Raw genomic sequence first — 21,393 nt, forward strand, 5'->3', positions numbered from 1 at the left:
TTGTCATTTGTTATTTTATATTTATAATTTGTTGTTTGTAATTTGTTACTTGTAATTTACAATTTGTAAATTGTAATTTGTAGTTTGTAGTTTGTAATATGTGATTTGTAGTTTTTAATTTGTAATTTGTGATTTCCAGTTTTTAAGTAGTTGTTTGGTTATAAATGTCAGCACGATTGTGATTTGAAATTAATTCTACAGCAAGTTTAAAAAACCTTTTTTAAATACCAAACGCATTTGAATTTCACGCATAAGCTGACGAAGTGGTTTCACAAAGTACTTTTCACAAGCTCGATTTCTTTTGTTTTTTGCTTCAGTACTACAACAGTAGCTTATGCGTCAACTTAACACCATGTGTTGCATTTTGCTGCACGTACTACTACACGCTTACTACATTTCTGACACAAGAGTCATTCACTTGTTTGGTATTAACTCTATGAAACGTGTGTATGTTAATAAGTATTATTTCTTTAGCGCTTCAACTTGTTTCAAAATGAAGTTGAAAAATGTTTTAAGCATAAAGCGAACATATAGAGCTCAAATATGTCGTTTTTCTATTTGGTCTATTGCATTTTGTATCAATAATAGGTACTTGATTTTAAGTTTTTAAATCTTTATATCATGATCACAATACAATGATTCCTTTTTTGGATGCCGATTCACTGGCTAAGTTTTGTCCGACCAAGACAGGTATCCGGTAAAGGAAGTGCTCTTAAATTTAAGAAGTGTTAAAATTTGTAAAATAGTTAATAGATTTAGTACTCACAACTTTCTAGTTTAAAGACAAATTTTTATATTACACTTCTCTATGCTATTGTCTTTGGTATATTGTGCCGATTGAGTACTAAGGCCATACAAATTGGCAGTGTCTTTCAGGTAAAAGTTGAACTCGTGATCAAAGCAGCAGAGATACTGAAAGAAAACTGCGCAAACTGCGTTCACGTAAGCCTATGTATTTACAACTAGGCGATCATTGAGTACGTAATCTCGCACAACAACTAGAAGTGTGTTGGAGTACATATAAGAATTTGGAAGTATTGGACCATGGAGATACTTACAATCTATAAAGGATTCATATGGACCTAAATGGTATTGAAAAGGCGTATGAACTGGGAAAGGAGAAAATAGCTACCTATGTCACCGCAAACGTAGTGCTGCAAAGTGTGATTTTTCAGTTTTATCGCCAAGAGAGCTTCTGGTAACAATATGGGCACATTCGTTTTATTTGATTTCCTTACGGACCGGTCAGTTCAAAGTTACCTAACATCAGCTAATGCGGTTTATTTACTTTTCATTTTATTCTATATGCATCACACTTTAACACTTCTTAAATTTAAGTGCATATTTATCTAACCCAAAATTGGTTTGTTCGAGGAGGCAACATTTTTCATTTTGCAAACATATCTTTACGCAACCACATCAAACCCATTCAAGGGAAGTTATGGATTGTTTTGCTAGGTGCAAATGACCACTGATAAGAGGTTCGGGTCCGCTCAGTAGAACTTTTTTTAAATGAGTTTCTTTTTTCGCCCAGATTATTTTGATATATAGAAGTCTATATCAATCTTGATTAGTTTATGTCGTTACGGGGTACCGTTATGCGAACAAAATTAATATACTCTGTGACCTCTGCTCAGCTGAGTATAATGAGCTCTGCTCAGCTCAATATAAAAACAGTCCGACCGTGGATATGTACGCCTAATAGAGTTGTCCGTTAAAAAATGTTTCTCTTGATTTTTGAAATTGTAATATCAATGATGGAAGCCTAGTTGTTTCACGAGAATGATATGAACATCTACATACTTAGGTTTTGATAGATTTACTTCAGTATAAGCTGGCATGTATAGACTTTTCAATTCTATTCTAAACGACACGGCGTATACGTAACATTTAGGTTTGCTTAATAGATCTGCTCTGCCGTCCATAGCGAAAATGCAGTAAAGTGTAAAAAGTGAAATCGAAGAAAATTTAATTTTTATTTCGGAAGTTTGACTTTTTTCAAGTAAATTTCAAATCTTGTTCAGGCGTAAAATTCCATTCAAGTTTCTTAAAGGCAGTAAGTGAACTTTACTGCCTTTATGCTAACGACGGCAGCGCTGCCATGTCGGTGCAGCTGAGCCAAATGTGGTACACTTTTGAGCACTAATACCTCTCAATCTGCTTTTCTGAGTGCTAATTTTTCTCAAATCTCTCAAAGAGTCATTGGTTTCGTTAAAAATTTATCATTACAATAATAATGATAAAAAATCATTGTTAGGCCTTGAGCTCGATTCGAACCCGCGATCTTGCGACAGCCGTTTAACATATGGAAACAATTTTAATACAAATTTTCCTTTATACTTACTTGTGGCATATATCCTATGCGTGGACCTGGCACGCCTGATCCTCTGGAACCTGGTCGACCACCTAATACCCATATTTCTCCAGAATTCAATCGACGTCTGCCAACAATACAAGAGAGTAGTGTAGTCTTTCCGCAACCTGAAGCACCTAAGAGGCCATAGCTGTAATAAAAGGTTTATTATTATCATAGAGATTCACTCAAACAACTTAAATTTAAGCAATATAAATATTTGTTAAGATACCATAACCGAGATAACAAAAAAAATTTAATTGGCAAACTCAATTGCTCACCATGCTTTGGCGTGAATTGAGAAAAAAAAAGTAAATTTTTTTTTTATTTACCAAAATATTTATTTATTAATTCTCTAATGTAATTGCTTTGAGCTCCTCTTGTACACAAAAAAATTAACAAAAATATATATTATGTGAATACGAGGAATCCAACAATTCATTACACTTAATTAAAGACTAATTAAAAGCAAATTGAATAAATAACATATTTATGCGCGTGCTAATTGTAATGATTATTAGTATAATATTTAATTCAGAAGATTTGATTTAACGAATCACTGCATTGCAAAAACCAACAAATAAGCGAAATAGCAAAAAACAAAAAAAGTTACAAAAAAAAAAAAACAGTTTGTGCAACTTAATTAATTTTTTTGCACAAGTAAGAATTTGCTGTCGACATTTACGTGCGCTCGGTAATCAAAAGCAGAGACTAACACAGTGTGAGCTATAAACCTGCACACACACATACACAGACATACACTCCAAATACATAATTCCAAATAAATTAAACTTTTAATTATATACTTGTTATTTGGAAGCTTAACTAAACTTTCATTACTTTCGCAATTAATTATTACACTTTCATGAGTGACTAAAGTAAACTAAATGAACAAGTAAAATGAGCAAATGACCAAATTACAGCCAAACGAACAACCAACTAATGGATAGAGCACTCAAACATACTACATAGAAGCATAATAGGGTGAGAGTGAGGTAATTACATTTGATAAAATTGCATTACATTTGAGGTGAGTGTGCAGTAATTATGCTTAAAATTTTGATATTTATTGAAAGTGACTTTAAAATCCTTAGGCAAAACATTGATGGTTCGTATACAATATTAAATAAAACAAGTAAGAAAGGCTAACTTCGGGTGTAACTGAACATTACATACCCAGCTGAGAGCTTTGGAGACAAAATAAGGGAAAATTACGATGTCGGAAAATGAACCTAAGGTAATCCTGGAATGTGTTTGTATGACATGGGTATCAAATGAAAGGTGTTAATGATTATTTAAAGGGAATTGGGCCTTAGTTCTATAGGTGAACGCCTTTTCGAGATATCGCCATAAAGGTGGACCGGGAGTGACTCTTTAATGTGCTTGTACGATATGGGTATCAAATTAAAAGTATTAATGAGGGTTTTAAAAGGGAGTGGCAATAGTTGTATATGTGAAGGCGTTTTCGAGATATCGACAAAAATGTTGACCAGGGTGACCCAGAACATCATTTGTCGGGTACTGCTAATTTATTTATATATGTAATACCACGAACAATATTCCTGCCAATATTCCAAGGGCGTTTGATTTCGCCCTCCAAAACTTTAGTCATTTTCTTCTACTCAATATGGTAGGTGTCGCACCCATTTTACAAAGGTTTTTCTGAAGTTATATTTTGCGTCAACAAACCAATCCAATTACCATGTTTCCTTTTTTCATATTTTTAAAATTTTTCGTAATTTTCGATATCGAAAAAGTGGGCGTGGTCAGAGTCGGATTTCGGCCATTTTGTATACCAAGATAAAGTGAGTTCAGATAAGCATGTAAACTAAGTTTAGTAAAGATATATCGGTTTTTGCTCAAGTTATCGTCTTAACGGCCGAGCGGAAGGACAGACGGTCGACTGTGTATAAAAACTGGTAGTGGCTTCAACCGATTTCGCCCATTTTCACAGAAAATAATTACCGTCATAGAATCTATGCTCATACCAAATTTCACAATTGGATTGGCACATTTTTTTCTACTTATGGCATTAAAAGTATCCTAGACAAATTAAATGAAAAAGGGCGGAGCCAGGCCCATTTTGAAATTTTATTTTATTTTTATATTTTATTGCACCATATCATTACTGGATCGAGTGTTGACATAATTTACTCATATACTGTAAAGATATTAAATTTTTTGTTAAAATTTTACTTAAGAAATTTTTTTTTAAAGGTGGGCGTATTCGTAATCCGGTTTTGCTAATTTTTATTTGTTACCAGTGTACTCTCTCCTAACGGACACCTCTATTAAGCGGACATCTCTCATAAACGGACAATTTTTTCAGTACCACAAAAATCTTTAAGCATTTTTTAAGTTTTTCCCTTTTGAGCGGACAACCCTCACATAGCAGGACGCGGACACATGATTTTTACCCCAAAGGGCTTTTCAATTTCCCATAACGGGACAGCTTACAACACTTTTTATACTCAGTTGAGCAGAGCTCACAGAGTATATTAAGTTTGATTGGATAACGGTTGGTTGTACATATATAAAGAAATCGAGATAGATATAGACTTCCATATATCAAAATAATCAGGATAGAAAAAAAATTTGATTGAGCCATGTCCGTCCGTCCGTCCGTTAACACGATAACTTGAGTAAGTTTTGAGGTATCTTGATGAAATTTGGTATGTAGATTCCTGGGCACTCATCTCAGATCGCTATTTAAAATGAACGATATCGGACTATAACCACGCCCACTTTTTCGATATCGAAAATTTCGAAAAACGGTAAAAGTGCGATAATTCATTACAAAAGACGGATAAAGCGACGAAACTTGGTAGATGAGTTGAACTTATGACGTAAAACAGAAATTTAGTAAAATATTGGACAATGGGCGTGGCACCGCCCACTTTTAAAAGAAGGTAATTTAAAATTTTGCAAGCTGTAATTTGGCAGTCGTTGAAGATATCATGATGAAATTTGGCACGAACGTTGCTCTTATTACTATATGTACGCTTAATAAAAATTAGCAAAATCGGAGAAGGACCACGCCCACTTTTAAAAAAAATTTTTTTTTAAAGTAAAATTTTAACAAAAAATTTAATATCTTTACAGTATATAAGTAAATTATGTCAAGATTCAACTCCAGTAATGATATGGTGCAACAAAATACAAAAATAAAAGAAAATTTAAAAATGGGCGTGGCTCCGCCCTTTTTCATTTAATTTGTCTAGGATAATTTTAACGCCATAAGTCGAGCACAAATTAACCAATCCTTTTGAAATTTGGTAGGGGCATATATTTTATGGCGTTAACTGTTTTCTGTGAAAATGGGCTAAATCGGTTGATGCCACGCCCAGTTTTTATACACAGTCGTCCGTCTGTCCTTCCGCATGGCCGTTAACACGATAACTTGAGCAAAAATCGATATATCTTTACTAAACTCAGTTCACGTACTTATCTGAACCCAGTTTATCTTGGTATGAAAAATTAACGAAATCCGACTATGACCACGCCCACTTTTTCGATATCGAAAATTACGAAAAATGAAAAAATGCCATAATTCTATACCAAATACGAAAAAAGGGATGAAACATGGTAAGGTAATTGGATTGTTTTATTGACGCGAAATATAACTTTAGAAAAAACTTTATAAAATGGCTGTGAAGCCTACCATATTAAGTAGAAGAAAATGAAAAAGTTCTGCAGGGCGAAATAAAAAACCCCTAAAATCTTGGCATGTATTACATATATAAGTAAATTAGCGGTATCCAACAGATGATGTTCGGGTCACCCTGGTCCACATTTTGGTCGATATCTGGAAAACGCCTTCACATATACTACTACCACCACTCCCTTTTAAAACTCTCATTAATACCTTTCATTTGATACGCATATCGTACAAACGCATTCTAGAGTCACACCTGGTCCATCTTTATGGCGATATCTCGAAAAGGCGTCCACCTTTAGAACTATGGCCCACTCTCTCTTAAAATACTCATGAACTCCTTTCGTTTGATACCCATATTGCACAAACGAATTCTAGAGTCACCCCTGGTCCACCTTTATGGCGATATCTCGAAACGGCGTCCACCTATAGAACTAAGGCCCACTCCCTTTTAAAATACTCATTAACACATTTCGTTTGATGCCCATATCGTACAAACGCATTCCAGAGTCACCCCTGGTCCATCTTTACGTAGATATCTCGAAAAGGCGTCCATATATAGAACTTAGGTCCACGCCTTTTTAAAATACTCATTAATACCTTTCATTTGATACCCATATCGTACAAACGCATTCTAGAGTCAACCCTGATCCACCTTTGTGGCTATATCCCTAAATGGCGTCCACCTATAGAACTATGGCCCACTCCCTCATAAAATACTCTTTAGTGCCTTTCATTTGATACACATGTCATACAAACACATTCCAGGGTTTCCCTCGGTTCATTTTCCTACATGGTTATTTTCCCTTATGTTCTCACCATAGCTCTCAACTGAGTATGTAATGTTCGGTTACACCCGAACTTAACCTTCCTTACTTGTTTTCATTTAATCTTTATCATATTCGTACAGCTGCTGCTTATTCACTAAAACGAGCATGGATATAGGGGAATCCCCTAAATACGAAGAACCTGTTTTCGATACAGTAGAAAACATAAAAATGTATGTACCTATTGCATACACGTAGTTAGTATCTTCTTGTGTGTGTACGTACATGAATCGCAATGCCTAAAGTAGTGTTGAGTATTAAAGACAAAGTTAATGTCATTGAAATTCATAAGAAAGAAAAACTGAAGTGTACGAGAGTTGGCAAAGAAATGTAAAATCAGCAAATTTTAAGTTTGTGGGACACTGACGTCAACCCAGAGAGAAATAGGAGTCTGCTGAAGCCCAAAGGCCTTAATATTAATAAATTGTGCTACGAATGGTTTGTGAAGACTGGAAATAAGAGCATTCCTCTGTCAGGCACACTTATAAGCAGCAAAGCTAAAGAAATTGCAGTGAGACTCAATTACGACGATTTTAGTGCATCATCCGGCTGGCTGGAAAGGTTCAAAAAAACGTCACCACATAACTTTTCGTACAATTTCTGGAGAAGCCGGTAGTGTAAACAAAGATGACGTCAAAAGTTTTTGCGCAAAAGTACCATATTTGATTGAAAGATATGATTCACAAAATATTTATAATGCAGATGAGACTGGCTTATTCTTCCGTGCATTACCCGATAAAACATTTGCATTAAAAGGTGAAAAATGCAAGGGTGGAAAACTGGCTAAAGATAGACCCACGATTTTACACTGCGTCAATATGGCTGGAGAAAAAGAACGGCTTTTTGTTATTGAAAATTTTGTAAGGCCTAGAGCGTTTCGCAACATATATCTTTTAATAATTTACCAGTTACATGGCGGTCAAACAAAAAGGCTTGGATGACATATGATTTGATGACAGATTTTATAGTGCAGTTCGATAGAAAAATGCAACTTCAAGAACGAAACGTCGTGTTATTTCTAGATAATGTAGCTTCCCATCCTCGTGATCTAAAACTGAAGAATATTAAAGTAATTTTTCTCCCAGCACATACAACAGCATTTTGTCAGCCGTTTGATCAAGGTATTATAAAAAACTTTAAATTTATGTACAAATCGTTATTTTAAAACATATTTTGGTACGGATGGAAGATTCAAATTCTGCTATGGAATTATCAAAATCAATAAATTTGTTAGACGTTGTTTATTTTATACACAAGGCGTGGAAACAAGTGAGTCCACAGACAATACAAAATTGTTTTATTAAAGCTGGGTTTGTGAAAACCGATTTGCCCAATGATGAAAGCGGGTGGGCTACAGAAGATGAGCTTGCTTCATCAGCACTTTCCCAGTTCTCTAGAGTTATTAATCGAGTTCAGAGCGAAATCCAAATTAACGTGGAGGACTATATTAATTTAGATAATGAAATCTCTATTAATGATGAAGACGTGGAAAATATTAATACCGAAATGTTACCTGTTTTCCAAGAATCGCTGGCCATCTCGTCTGAAGATGAAATAGAAAATGTTATTGCTGACAAGATTACTTCTTATAAAGAGGCTTACTTAGCTATAAAAAAACTAAAGGATTTTTCTTTAAATCACAGCGGCCTTAGGGGTGTTGAAGTGCTAAATGATATTCAACTACATCTTCAAGATATTGAAATTAAAGGAAAAACTCGCCAAGCGAATATCTCTGACTTTTTTAAATTATTTTGAATATTTTGTACACAAAACTTTATTCTTTAATTTATGAACAAAGTTTTATGAACCTCCTAACTCAGTCTTATTTGTATGTATTAATATTCTTGTTTTGGAAATAAAATTGTTTTAACATTCATCAATAATAATTTTCTCATTAGCGGACACCTCTCATAAGCGGACAAATTTGACAGTCTCTTAGGTGTCCGTTTAAGAGAAAGCACACTGTAGTAATAGGAGTAACGTTCCTGCCAAATTTCATCATGATATCTTCAACGACTGCCAAATTACAGCTTGCAAAACTTTTAAATTACTTTCTTTTAAAAGTGGGCGGTGCCACGCCCGTGGGCAAAAATTTTACTAACTTTATATTCTGCGTCATAAATTCAACCCACCTAACAAGTTTCATCGCTCTATCCATCTTTGGTAATGAATTATCGCACTTTTTCGGTTTTTCGAAATTTCGATATGATCCGATTTCGTTCATTTTAAATAGCGAACTGGTATGAGTGCCCAGGAACCTACATACCAAATTTCATCAAGATACCTTAAAATTTACTCAAGTTATCGTGTTAACGGACAGACGGACGGACGGACGGACATGACTAAGTGAATTTCTTTTTTCACCCTGATAATTTTGATATATAGAAGTCTATATCTATCTCGATTAGTTTATGCCGTTACGGATTACCGTTATGCGAACAAAATTAATATACTCTGTGATCTTTGCTCAGCTGAGTATAATGATTAAATTAGAGGCCTCCATTAACCCGTACTTTCTACATATGCTATCACTCACAAGGCCAGATTTAAGAGCATGAGATGCCAGAAGGCAGTGTCCAGTAAGATTAACCACCATGAGCCAACAGTCTCTCTTCTTTTCAATGATATGGGTAACATTGTGAATCCAAGGTTATAAGTAAAACATGCACATGATCTTCGAAACTTTGCAGCCTGGTTCTACGGATTGGTTGACTTTTTGCAACCGTCGCCCTCTTTTAATTTCGCTCAAACTGATTGTAACGTCTACGGTGCATGTTTCGAATAATGCGCCCCATTTATCTAGCTCATTCGCTTTTTCTGTTCCATTTAGTGCCATATGCCTTATGACTCAATATAGATGTACATTTTTCCCTATCGCAATTCTTTCCAAGGATCGCTTACCCCCTACACAAAACTTTTAAATGTGCTGCTGTGTGAGATTTAAGCCGTATTTTCTGCTTTGCTGTCAATGGAAAAATTGACACTAAGCTATTTTCCTCCAGTTTTCTACCGATGCAATCCCAGCTACTAACTCCGCCGGATCAGTATAGTATACCCCAGGCCCTACTGGCTGTAAGAGACCCATGGAATCGAAGGTAAGGAATTAGGTAATCCGTCCCTTCAATATTTGCTCAAGCTGAAGCTGGCCCAAGGCATTAGCTGTAAATATCCAATGGGAGAGGGAGGGCGCCACGTATGCCCCAGCATCCCTTTACATGCAAAAGTGCAAGACAACTTACTGTCTAGAATGATTCCTAGATATTTTGTATAAAATGCCTCCTGTAGTGTTACGCCTCCCAGATTGGGCCTAGATCAATTCGAAACTTTATACCTCCTAGTAAACAAGACTGTTTCCATGCTCTCCGCGTTAGCGCTCAACCTAATATTATATTCCCAGGTACATATATATACTCCGAAGCACCCGATACCTCAAGGAGCTGGCGTCATCTCCCACATCGAACTGCATGAGCCGTAGGTTGATGACCAGCGTCCACAGTAGCGGTGACAATACCCCGCCCTATGGCGTGCCGCTGTCCATTGATTCCATGACCTCATACAACCCCCATTGTGAAGCAATTTATCGGCAATTTCAAATGCAGCTGATCTATCTGGTTATGGCTGATTATAATTGAATGTAGTTAAGACCATCCATAATTGCCCGTTTACAGCCATTGTTGAAAAGCACGGAAATGTCTAAGAAGACTCTAAAGGCATATCTTTGCACTCCAGGGCTTTCTCTACATTTATAACTACCCTATGCTGTGCCATGTCTACCGACTTGCCTTCGGTGTCCGCATATTTTGGTGAACAGTTTTAAATTCGTGTTGAACTTTATATGTATTTCTATCAACTCATCAAAGTTTTGAGCAAAAATGATGTGCTAATGGGTCTGGAGCACCCTACATCAGAAAACTTTTTAAAAGCCCCATTTCTCTGAATTACTTTCGAGATATTCGTACTTTAGGATATACGTTTTTACTTAAGATAGGGAGATAAAAAAATAATGAGAGTATTTTTGTCTAGAATTGGTTTAAGACTTAATTTCGATTAAGGTTTAGATTTAGCTTTAGATTAAGATTGGAATTAGCATAAGATAAAGTTTAAGATTTAGATTTGGATCTAAATTTAGATTTAAATTAAACTTTTAGTTTAGATTAAGATTTAGATTTACACTTAGTTTTAGATTTAGATTAAGATTAAGATTCCGGTTAAGACTTAAATTTGGATAAGCATCACAATTTAGATCGAAATGGTAATCTAAGTCTCAATCCAAGTCTTAATCTAAGTCTTAACCCTAATCTCAATCTTAACCTTAATCTAAATTTAAATCTTAATCTAAACCTAAATTTGAATTTTAATTCAAATATTTTCTTAATCAAAATTTTAATCTAAATATAAATCGAAATATAAATCAAAATTTATTTAATATACATATTAAAATCTAAATGTAAACGTAGGTTCAGCCAAATATGCAGATCTTTGTTTAGTGTGCCAGTTAGGTTAGCTTTTCAAAATCTAACTTATTGCTCATAAGCCATTTTTATGTAGTAGGTATACAATATTTTTTGTGGTTTTCGTCCTAATTCGACGCAAACCTCTTCACGCTTAATTGCGCTTTAAATTACTATTATATTTAATCCTGGCAACGTAACCCAATTATGGTCTAATGCTTGCAGTTAAAAGACGGAAAGTAATCTGCGTTTTTTTTATTGCTCTCTTACCTTGCTTAACTAACTAATTTCTGCAAATATATTAGACCGATTGGAAAAAATATTTTTATATGCTCTAAAAAAATTAATTTATTAAACTCAAACTTTTGCGATAAAAGCTTTGACGAAAAAGGTTTGTTTGACTGAAAAACGATAACATCATTTTTTATATATGAAGGGCTTAGAACCAAAAGGATCTAAGTAACATCGACGTTGAATTGAGATAATTAAGTTTAATGTAAATTACTTATTGTAAATTCTGGGTAAATGCGTTTGAAATGACTCCTGTCTAAATAAATGCAGGTTAGTCAACTAATTCAAAGGATGTTTACTGCAGATGGAAAATAACTGTAAATTTCCAAAAATTATTGCAAAAATTTCCAGAACATATTGCAATAAAATTGATTGCAAACGTTGATTGCTCGGCCAAAAGTACATGTAGAATTTTTTCGACTATATAATAATTCTTTAGTATAATAAAGTTGGCAGCCACCGTGGTGTGATGGTAGCGTGTTCCGCCTACCACACCGTATGCCCTGGGTTCGCACCCCGGGCAAAGCAACATCACAATTTTAGAAATAAAGTTTTTAAATTAGAAGAAAATTTTTCTAAGCGGGGTCGCCTCTCATCAGTGTTTGGCAAGCGCTCCGGGTGTATTTCTGCCATGAAAAGCTATCAGTGAAAACCCATCTGCGTGCTCGTCGACGCAAATTGGAAGAGAAGCTCGGCCTTAGATCTCTTCGGAGGTTATCGCGCCTTACATTTATTTTATTTATTTTTCAAAGTGCTAAACTTAAGTTCGTAGGAAGTCTCGCTGATTTTTGGCAATTTTTTTTCTGGATCCAAGCGCACTTAGACCCTTTTGGCTCCAAAAATTGTTGCAATACAATTTCGAACGTTGATTGCTCGGCCAAAGGAACATGCAGAATTTTTTCAAGTATGCAGTTTTGTAGCCCGTTTAATTTGGCAATTTTTTTTCTGGATCCAAGCGCACTTGGCTCCAAACATTGTTGCAATAAAATTTCGAACGTCGATTGCTCGACCAAAATAACAAATTTTCGCGAATTTGGCATAAATTAGGCATAGTGACATTATATTAAGTATTTACAGAAATTATACAACATAAAATACAACATACATGTAAGCCTGCTTTTATATTAGTCAAGTATTGAACCCAAGTCTGCGGCACAGACGAGAGAGGGGAGAGGCTTCTTCTCCTCTTTCAAATCAGCGAAACTTCCTACGAACTTAAGTTTAGCACTTTATTATACTAAAAGTAAAACGGCTACAAAACGTCATACTTGAAAAAATTCTGCATGTTCTTTTGGCCGAGCAATTAAATTTTATTACTTGGAGGAGCGCACTTAGATCCTTTTGGCTCCAATCATTAATGCAATAAAATTTAGTACGTTTTTGGCCTGGCAAATGTATGGCACTAAAATGTCCAAAATGGCTTGGATCGCATTGTCAACAAATATACACTATATTAAATATACAAATATGGGTATAACTCAATTTAAAAAAAAATGTCACTTATATCCTTTTGGTTCTGAGCCCTTCATATATATTTGTGTTTCAAATGTTTTTTTTGTTTTCCTTTCTTTAAGGGCTACTATCAAGTCGTAATGAAAGCTGTCAACAGATGTCGCAGTGTCAAATAACAAATACTTTTCATTGTATTATCAGCAGGTTTAGCTCTGGCATTCGTCATAGCTGAACTGTTAGCCTTGTGAGTGCAGGACACGAGCACAAAACGTGGCCGAACGTTTCCTCCTCCAACCCACATTGCCTACATCTGCTATCATTGAAGGCCTTATTTAAAAGCATAAGACACCAGAAGGTGGTGTTGAAGTTATCTTACCATATTTTGGAGCCTAACTTCTTTACCCAAAAAAAAAAAAAAACAATTAATCCATTCTGAGAGGAAGAAATAAAAAATTATTTTTCACAGCAGTCTATTAAACATAAAAATTAGTGCGCTGAGATCCCACACATATTCATTTCCTCCCCTTCAGAGATTAAATTTTTTTTGATTCCCACTTTCGTCTTTCAGCGCCTTAATAATTAATCTGCAAATTCCATTAGAACACGATTAAATCACTCCTATCACACCTTTTGTTCACTTCACTTCGATGACTGCAAATATTTTCGCAATCACAGCGGATTTCCGCTTTCATCTTACTTTTCTGCTAGCCTTTGAGTTTGCCATCCAAACTATTTGTATGTATGTATGCATGTATGTGTATAAACAAATGTAATATTAGATTTGTATATGTTAACTTCATTGGCAGTTCAATGTCAATTAGTAATGCAGTAGTACAATTTGAACAGGTGTAATTTGGTCAGTTACTAGACAATCGCTTTATGTTGAACGCATTCACACACACCATCTCACAGGACCCAACTAATCGCACATAGAAATTGAATATGTATGTATTAGGGTATTACATTTTCGGATGCAATTTTTTCTTTGTCATAGAAAAAAATTTGTCATTAAAAAATTAAGGGAGTTCAGAATTTTTTGTATTTGGTGTTTGAAACGTTGCTATAGCAAATGAAATCTACACATCGTGAAACAATTTTTTTCGTTTTAAAGTTTTTTTTTGCATGTTTTGTTTTGTTTGGACAATTGTTAGTTGGCCATTCAAAATTGAAAAAATAAACTACGGGTTTTATGTTGCATATATGCCATGATATAGCAAATGCATAGCCGTATAACTTTTTGGCGTTGTGTGTAAAAAAGCTACACCAGGATGCAAATACGGTGATGCTAGACCATTTGCACATAATTCTGAACTACCCTATTATATTTTGAAAACTACACATTTTTTATGTAAAAATAAAAATTGAAATTATTTCTTTAGAATAAAACACGCTAATGTATGTTCATGTTTGTATGTAAATAGATTTGTTTGCGCAAATCGCCTCCTAAGTAAGTGCAATGCAATGAATTGCAAAAATTTCTGAGCAAGAAAAAAATATTAAGAAAGCAATGGATTGTACTGGAGGAAGTGCAATACTTTTGAAAATCTATTAGACTTTGCACAGCTGTCGAACTGAATATTTTTGCCGCATTGCAAATTCATGCAAACACGCTCGCATCCATATTTAATGTTGTTGTGTACCCAGTAAACAAAATTGCAATCTAAAACTTGTTTGTGCATACATATTTTTCTTATTCATCTTGTGGCGATAAAGACACTCAGTGAAGGTTTTAGAGAATATTATCGATAATGATGGTCCTTTGCTGGATATTGATACGATACGTTCCGCAAAGAAGCACAATTAAGGTATTACACTGACCATCTAGGGAGTGATTTAGTCATATAATCACATGGAAACTTCTGGATCTGTGGGTTTTAGAAGCCTCTTACAACAGGCATACACTGTGAACGCATTCAGACTTTGTGAGCTATTTATTGACCGACCAGCTCACGGACCCTGGAGTATTCTTAGCCACTTAACCCACTGGTTTGTATTACATATTTATTAATGCTGGGAAATTTAGTAATAACATAAATGAAATTAAAATCGGATAGGAGTGAAGAATGCATCGTTTTTAGGCATCAACTCCTTTGGCCCTGTTATGACAGAATGGTGCAGGTTATTCACAATTTTCAAGCGGGAACCCGACTGAAAGTCCATAGTACCGCAGCAGTATTTGCAACACCCTAATATCAAGGCAAGGGAATTGAAGAGGTAAAAACAAGCGCGTTGTTTTAGTAATGAAATTTCGGATATGCCACGGATTACAAAGTCTTGCAACTCTCGAGCTATGAAACGAAGCAAAAATAATTGCCACAAATGGCCTTACGAGAATGAGCATAATGATATTTTGGGATAATGGAACAAAAAAAAAAAACAAAATAAGGAAGAAAATTCGGCTACAGAACCAAGAAACGAATGAGTATCCAATGCGAAACTTACTAGAATTTCAGGACTTTTCTCACGAAGAAATTAAGTACCTTTCACCAGCAAACGAGAGCTGTAAATGGATTTGCTCAGCATTCATATCGGAAGAGGATCAGGGACTCTGGTGTGATGTCCTTCAAACTAATAAGGCTAACTCCAAAAGGCAACATAAAAAAGCCGTTGCACAAACATAACAAGCGCCTCTAAGGAAGAACTTTTGTGGCAAATTTTAAAATAGCGCACTTGCGCTGATATAAAACGCACAAAGAAGTTGTGGCACATCGCCTTCTTCTTGGCCGCTATATGACTGGGAAAATGGTAGAACAACGACTAATAGCAACCATTGAAGATGGATAAGGGATTCGCACCGATAGCGTGTATTCGGCTGAGACCACTCCACTAAAGCCGAGGTAACACAAGCCGTAAGGAAAGCAGCGACGGCGTGACAACAAGCACGTAGGTCGTATTTCTAACGTGGAGGACTTCAGAAATTGGCTTCAATTGTGATCTTTAAATTTTTTTCTATTTTCCATATTTGATTTCCATATTAAGGGGACTCTCCAAAAGATCATTTGTTTTTATAGAAAATAATTGAGGTCCAGAGAAAAGTGAGTTTACAGGCGGAGCAGAATAGGTGTTCATGACAGCTATCAACCTTTTGAAATGCTAAGTATAAAGGCTCTCTTCGCTTGTTCATGCCACAAATCAGGATTCTTTTGGCTTTCCGTGCTCTCTTTCTTATTTTATCAGGGTCTGAGACTGCTACATTGAAATTCCAATGAGCCCTAAACTATGGTGGGTAGCGAGTGAGAAATATGCTCACGATGCTGCGGTGGATCGAAAATTAATATCAGCCAGTGATCGTCGTTACAGATATTATGCATTTTATCTACCTGCCATTACAACGTGATCGATTTGATTTCTCTAGTTTTTTATAAGAAAGGCATACATACAACGCTGAACGCAGTAACACATGTTCGCTTAACCTCTCTCTTTTGGGAGATATTTCCATGTGGACGTTGAACTTTTCGAAACAGAACGAAGTACAAATATATTGGCTCCACAGGCATTTAAGCCAACAATCCTCACTTAAATAACGGCACGAGGCCAGCGTTCTTTACAATTTTCCCAACTGTCATAGATATGGCAGGGGCCACAGTCCCTGGCATCACAAAACGTACACAGCACCTGCGTTCCTTTTGCTTTACATCGGCACTGCAGTAGATGTAAACATTGTAGTCAGCAGCTTTTAGCCATAAGAGCTGCTGCATTAAGATAGTTCTCACCATGCAGTGGCTAGTCATTTGCACTGTGCTCTTTGGTAACATTAAAATACCAGTATCGCAGTATCAAAGTATCGTCGCTGTCCAAAGGATGTCTGCTTCACTTGAAAGATATTGTGACGAATATGAGTGACACTAAGTGATACTCACATCCCTAGTCTGATGCTAAGTAAATGAAGTCACAACAACAATAAAGCAGACAGTCACTTATATCTACATAAACGAATCAATCATTATGTCTACACATATGTAGGTACACGCAGCTGAGAAGCAAGGCACAACCACGTGCATATATCTGAGATACTCCTGAAAGTATGCAATGAGATAAGCTATAAAATCGTGCAATTGTAGTTACAGCTGAAAAATTTGAGAGCTCATGGACAACTAGTCGATTCTGGAAATGGAAGCGCCTTGAAGATGCGAATAAGGAAATGAGAGAGTATAAAAGGCAGCAAATGTAGAGGCGCTGGAATTCAGTTTCATTTGAGCTATCAATCAGTTTGGTTATTAAGCCAGCTAGTTGAAAAGTATAAGTGTTATTGTGAAGTACTCTAATAAAGCCCATTTTCCATTATTCAATATTGGAGTTATTTATTCAACAGTTTAGTGATTCGAACTTAGCAGAAGGGCAAATAAGAGGATTTGCAAGTAAATTCTTTACAATATTAAGTAAGAACGCCACGTATTAACACTAACCAATATCAAAATTCCATAGTTACCTTCGCACTTTCATGCTAACTGGGTATTTTGTATTGACACTCCTCACATCTTCTTCGTTCAAAAAACACTAAAACATGCTCATCCAACCTTACAGCTTTCTTGAAATATTTAGCCTTAAGGCATGCTTTGCTCATGGCCGGACTGTGAGTGGCATATCAAATGTAGTAAAGTATGCGGTATGCGGCAAACCGACGGCGATATGTGCGGTACCAAACGGAAATTAATGCCAACTTTTGCAAATCCGCTTAAATGATTGTTGCATTCTAAGGCAGCAGCGTAAGGGATAGGTAAATAAAAAAGGTAAGGGAGAAAGTAGAGTACTAACCAAAATACTAAACTGAAGCACAATTACCACGTGTATTCAACAAGCTGCTACCTACCGAGCTGAGCAAGAGCCCTAGACAATAGCGGTGCATAAAAAAGTTGTAGGAAGGAATAGGTAGGAGGGTATGGTTTGGACAAGTGCTAAATACGGTATGGCATACGAAATTGGACAGGTCGAAACGTATTACCAATCGCTTGAATGTAAGAACATACAGAAATTCTTATACATGTATATATGTATGTATAAACTTATATATATATATAACACACACTAAGGAAGTTAGAAGACATCGAGCGAAGGACATTGATATTAAAAATTGACATTTTCATTCAATGGCTCTGTCAGTTGACTGGTAACCGGACGTTTGACTAACTGACCAACTGCACAACTAAGCAGTCAAGCAGACAATCATTTCCTCATTTCCGCTGTTCATGCATTGTTTATGTTACACGTGCATACCATGTTATAACAAGGATTTGACCAACAAGCTCGACAGCAGCAAAAAAGAAAAAGTGCAAAGTTCTGCAAACACAAAACCGTCAAATTCATTTCCAAGCCAAACTTACATTGCTACTTTTGTGTGAAATTTTAAATGCAAGCGTTTATGTCACATACAGTGTTGAACCTTTCAACGGTACTCGGCTTGCATACAAACATATATATTTATGTACGTATGTATGTATATTGGTATATGAGAAATTTAGCTATAAAGCTGACGCACAGTGGGTAGTCGAAGATATCCTGGAGGATAAGAAGATATTTTGTTCAGGGTAGCCAAAGAAGTAATGCTGAGAGCACAATTGCAAATTGAGCCATAACCTTAAACATAACCATTACCTTAACCATAGACATAACCATCAACATAACCGTAGTTATAATCGCAGCGAAAACCGTTAACAATATCGTGAAGACTACTGTAAACATAACCGTAATAATAACCATAGCCATAACCCTGACTATAACTGTATCCTTAACAACAAACTATAACGAAAACCGTAACCGTAGCATTAACCATAACCATACTCGTAAAAGTTAGGGTAATTATAATTGACACTAAAACCGTAACAATAACCTCACCCACAATCGTAAGTACAACCGTACCCATAACAGTGCCCATACATTTACTATAGCCGTTACCATAACCGTGGCCATAACCGTAATCATAACAGTAACTATAGCCATAATCATAACCGTACCCGCAGCCGTAAACGCAGCAGTAACCAAAAAAAATGTTTGCAAACAAAGGCTTAAGGAGTTTTTCGAATATGGACAGTCCTTTTTTGTCTTCACAACACTGACTATAAGCGTAGCCACACATCAAAAACTTTAAACATTTCCATAAGAGTAACCAAAACCGATATCATAGGTGTAACTAAAGCGATCCCCGTAAACATAATTATAACCACAACCATAACCATAGCAATAACCTATGTTTCATAAGCGCAACCATAATTATAACCATAATTATAACCACAACCATATCCACAGCCACAACCTATGGTTCATAAGCACAACTATAACTATAACGATAACCATAATTATAATCATAACCATAATCATAACCATTACCATAACCATAATCATAACCATAACCTTAACCTTAACCATAACCCTAACCGTAACTGTACCTGCAAAAGTTTTTTAATTGCAAACGAAGGTTTTGAGAGTGCTAGGAAAACACAGGAACCATGTTCGAAAGACAGCTGTCTCGTTACCAAACCAGAGATTAACCTCAGAACTACGGGTTGGGTTGCAAATGGCCGGGTAGTTAAATCCTCACATACATAGATAGAATTTGTTTGACGACCAAAATGAAATATCCCAATAAGGTACCAACACTTTTATTAAACAAACTCTGTCCCGTTGACGAATACTAGACGTTTTTTGGTATATAACTTAGCTGCTATCTCGAGATCTAGCAATTCTGGGGTATAGACCTCACTAACATAGGACACATATACAATACGTGCTGAGTCCGCACTTCCTACATCTGCTGTTACCGACGATTCCTAATTTATACTCGTAATCATGTCACGCTAGAAGGCAGTGTTTAGCTGGTGTGCCCATGATGAACCTCAAGTCTTTGCTATTTAGAGACATGAGCAACTGCTCTATAAAAGATAATGTATAATTTTTCTCATTCTGTGCATCATTTGGCTAACCTACACCTCTTTCTTTGTCGCTGACCACCATCCACACAACTAGTTTAATCAGCCGCAAAAACTTGTCTAGGTTTTACGTTTGCCTCATCTCTTTGCCCAGCTCAGCTACACAATTGCCAATTGTATTCGTACAATTCCAAAACCTATGTCGCTACATACATATCTACAATTGTATAGCCTTGTCCAGGCAAGTAACAGATGCAGTAACAGCAGTAAAAGAGAGCAAGAATGAGGAGGAAAACATGTGCAAATAATGCAAGGAATTTTGTTATTTTAGTTTGCCATAAAAGTTTTACTCGTTGTCTACTTGCATGTAATGCTGTCGGTCATGAATTCGCTCACTCACAGCATCTGGCAGGCAAGCAGCATCACAAACTCAACTCACCTCAATCGTTGTAAGAAACTTATGTAACTGTGATACAATTGCAATGGACTCATCAAAAAGTGAGTTGCATTTTCCTTCCGTTAACATCCTTACACAAACTTACATACATTTATTCGTTCGTTTGGTCGACTTTTTGGCTTTTCGTCAAGTCTTTATGCGCTCGCATAGCAGTATTGTACATGTACTTGGAACAATATTGCAAAGAAGAAGAGTGTTTGCTTTTGTTAAGTTACGTCGAGGTTTGAGATTTGGTCATGTATTATTGATAAAGAAAGGCGTGAAATTTTGTCGCTTGCATGAAACTCTTTGTTCAGTTTGACTCTTGACCTGCGGACGTGGCCATGAGTGTTGACACATGACAAGCACTTTGAAGAATGTATTGCTTTCATATTTGATTTCGGGTCAGCCAAGGAATTTTTATTTCATTTAAAACACACTCATACACCCATAAGTGCTTCTAAAGATGCTTGCTGTTGTTTTGGTTGTTATTGTAATCAAAAAAGCACTCCACGAATGTTTACGAGAACACCACGAATACGGCAGTCCCTTGCTGGATAGAGAGTCATGTACGCGTCTAGTACTTTTTAATTTTTTTGCAAGTTAAAGGTAAAGGTAAAAGTAAAGGTAAAGGTAAAGGTAAAGGTAAAAGTAAAGGTAAAGGTAAAGGTAAAAGTAAAGGTAAAGGTAAAGTTAAAGGTAAAGGTAAAGGTAAAAGTAGAGGTAAAGGTAAAGGTAAAGGTAAAGGTAAAGGTAAAGGTAAAGGTAAAGGTAAAGGTAAAGGTAAAGGTAAAGGTAAAGGTAAAGGTAAAGGTAAAGGTAAAGGTAAAGGTAAAGGTAAAGGTAAAGATAAAGGTAAAGGTAAAGGTAAAGGTAAAGGTAAAGGTAAAGGTAAAGGTAAAGGTAAAGGTAAAGGTAAAGGTAAAGGTAAAGGTAAAGGTAAAGGTAAAGGTAAAGGTAAAGGTAAAGGTAAAGGTAAAGGTAAAGGTAAAGGTAAAGGTAAAAGTAAAGGGAAAGGGAAAGGTAAAGGTAAAGGTAAAGGTAAAGGTAAAATAAAGGTAAAGG

At 35.8% G+C, this 21,393-nt stretch overlaps 1 protein-coding gene across 15 annotated transcripts in view; it reads right to left on the reverse strand.

The window, feature by feature from the left end:
- osy (oskyddad) overlaps positions 1–21,393 on the reverse strand; it is a 281,999-nt gene that overhangs the window by 36,774 nt on the left and 223,832 nt on the right. For all 15 annotated transcript variants that reach the window (XM_067781425.1, XM_067781467.1, XM_067781416.1 and 12 more), the window contains one exon: positions 2,345–2,504. In XM_067781425.1, coding sequence (XP_067637526.1) covers positions 2,345–2,504 — 160 coding nt within the window. The remainder of the gene's footprint in view (positions 1–2,344; positions 2,505–21,393) is intronic.

This window comes from Eurosta solidaginis, chromosome 1 (genome assembly GCF_040869045.1).
Source record: "Eurosta solidaginis isolate ZX-2024a chromosome 1, ASM4086904v1, whole genome shotgun sequence".
NCBI classification, from domain to species: domain Eukaryota; kingdom Metazoa; phylum Arthropoda; class Insecta; order Diptera; family Tephritidae; genus Eurosta; species Eurosta solidaginis.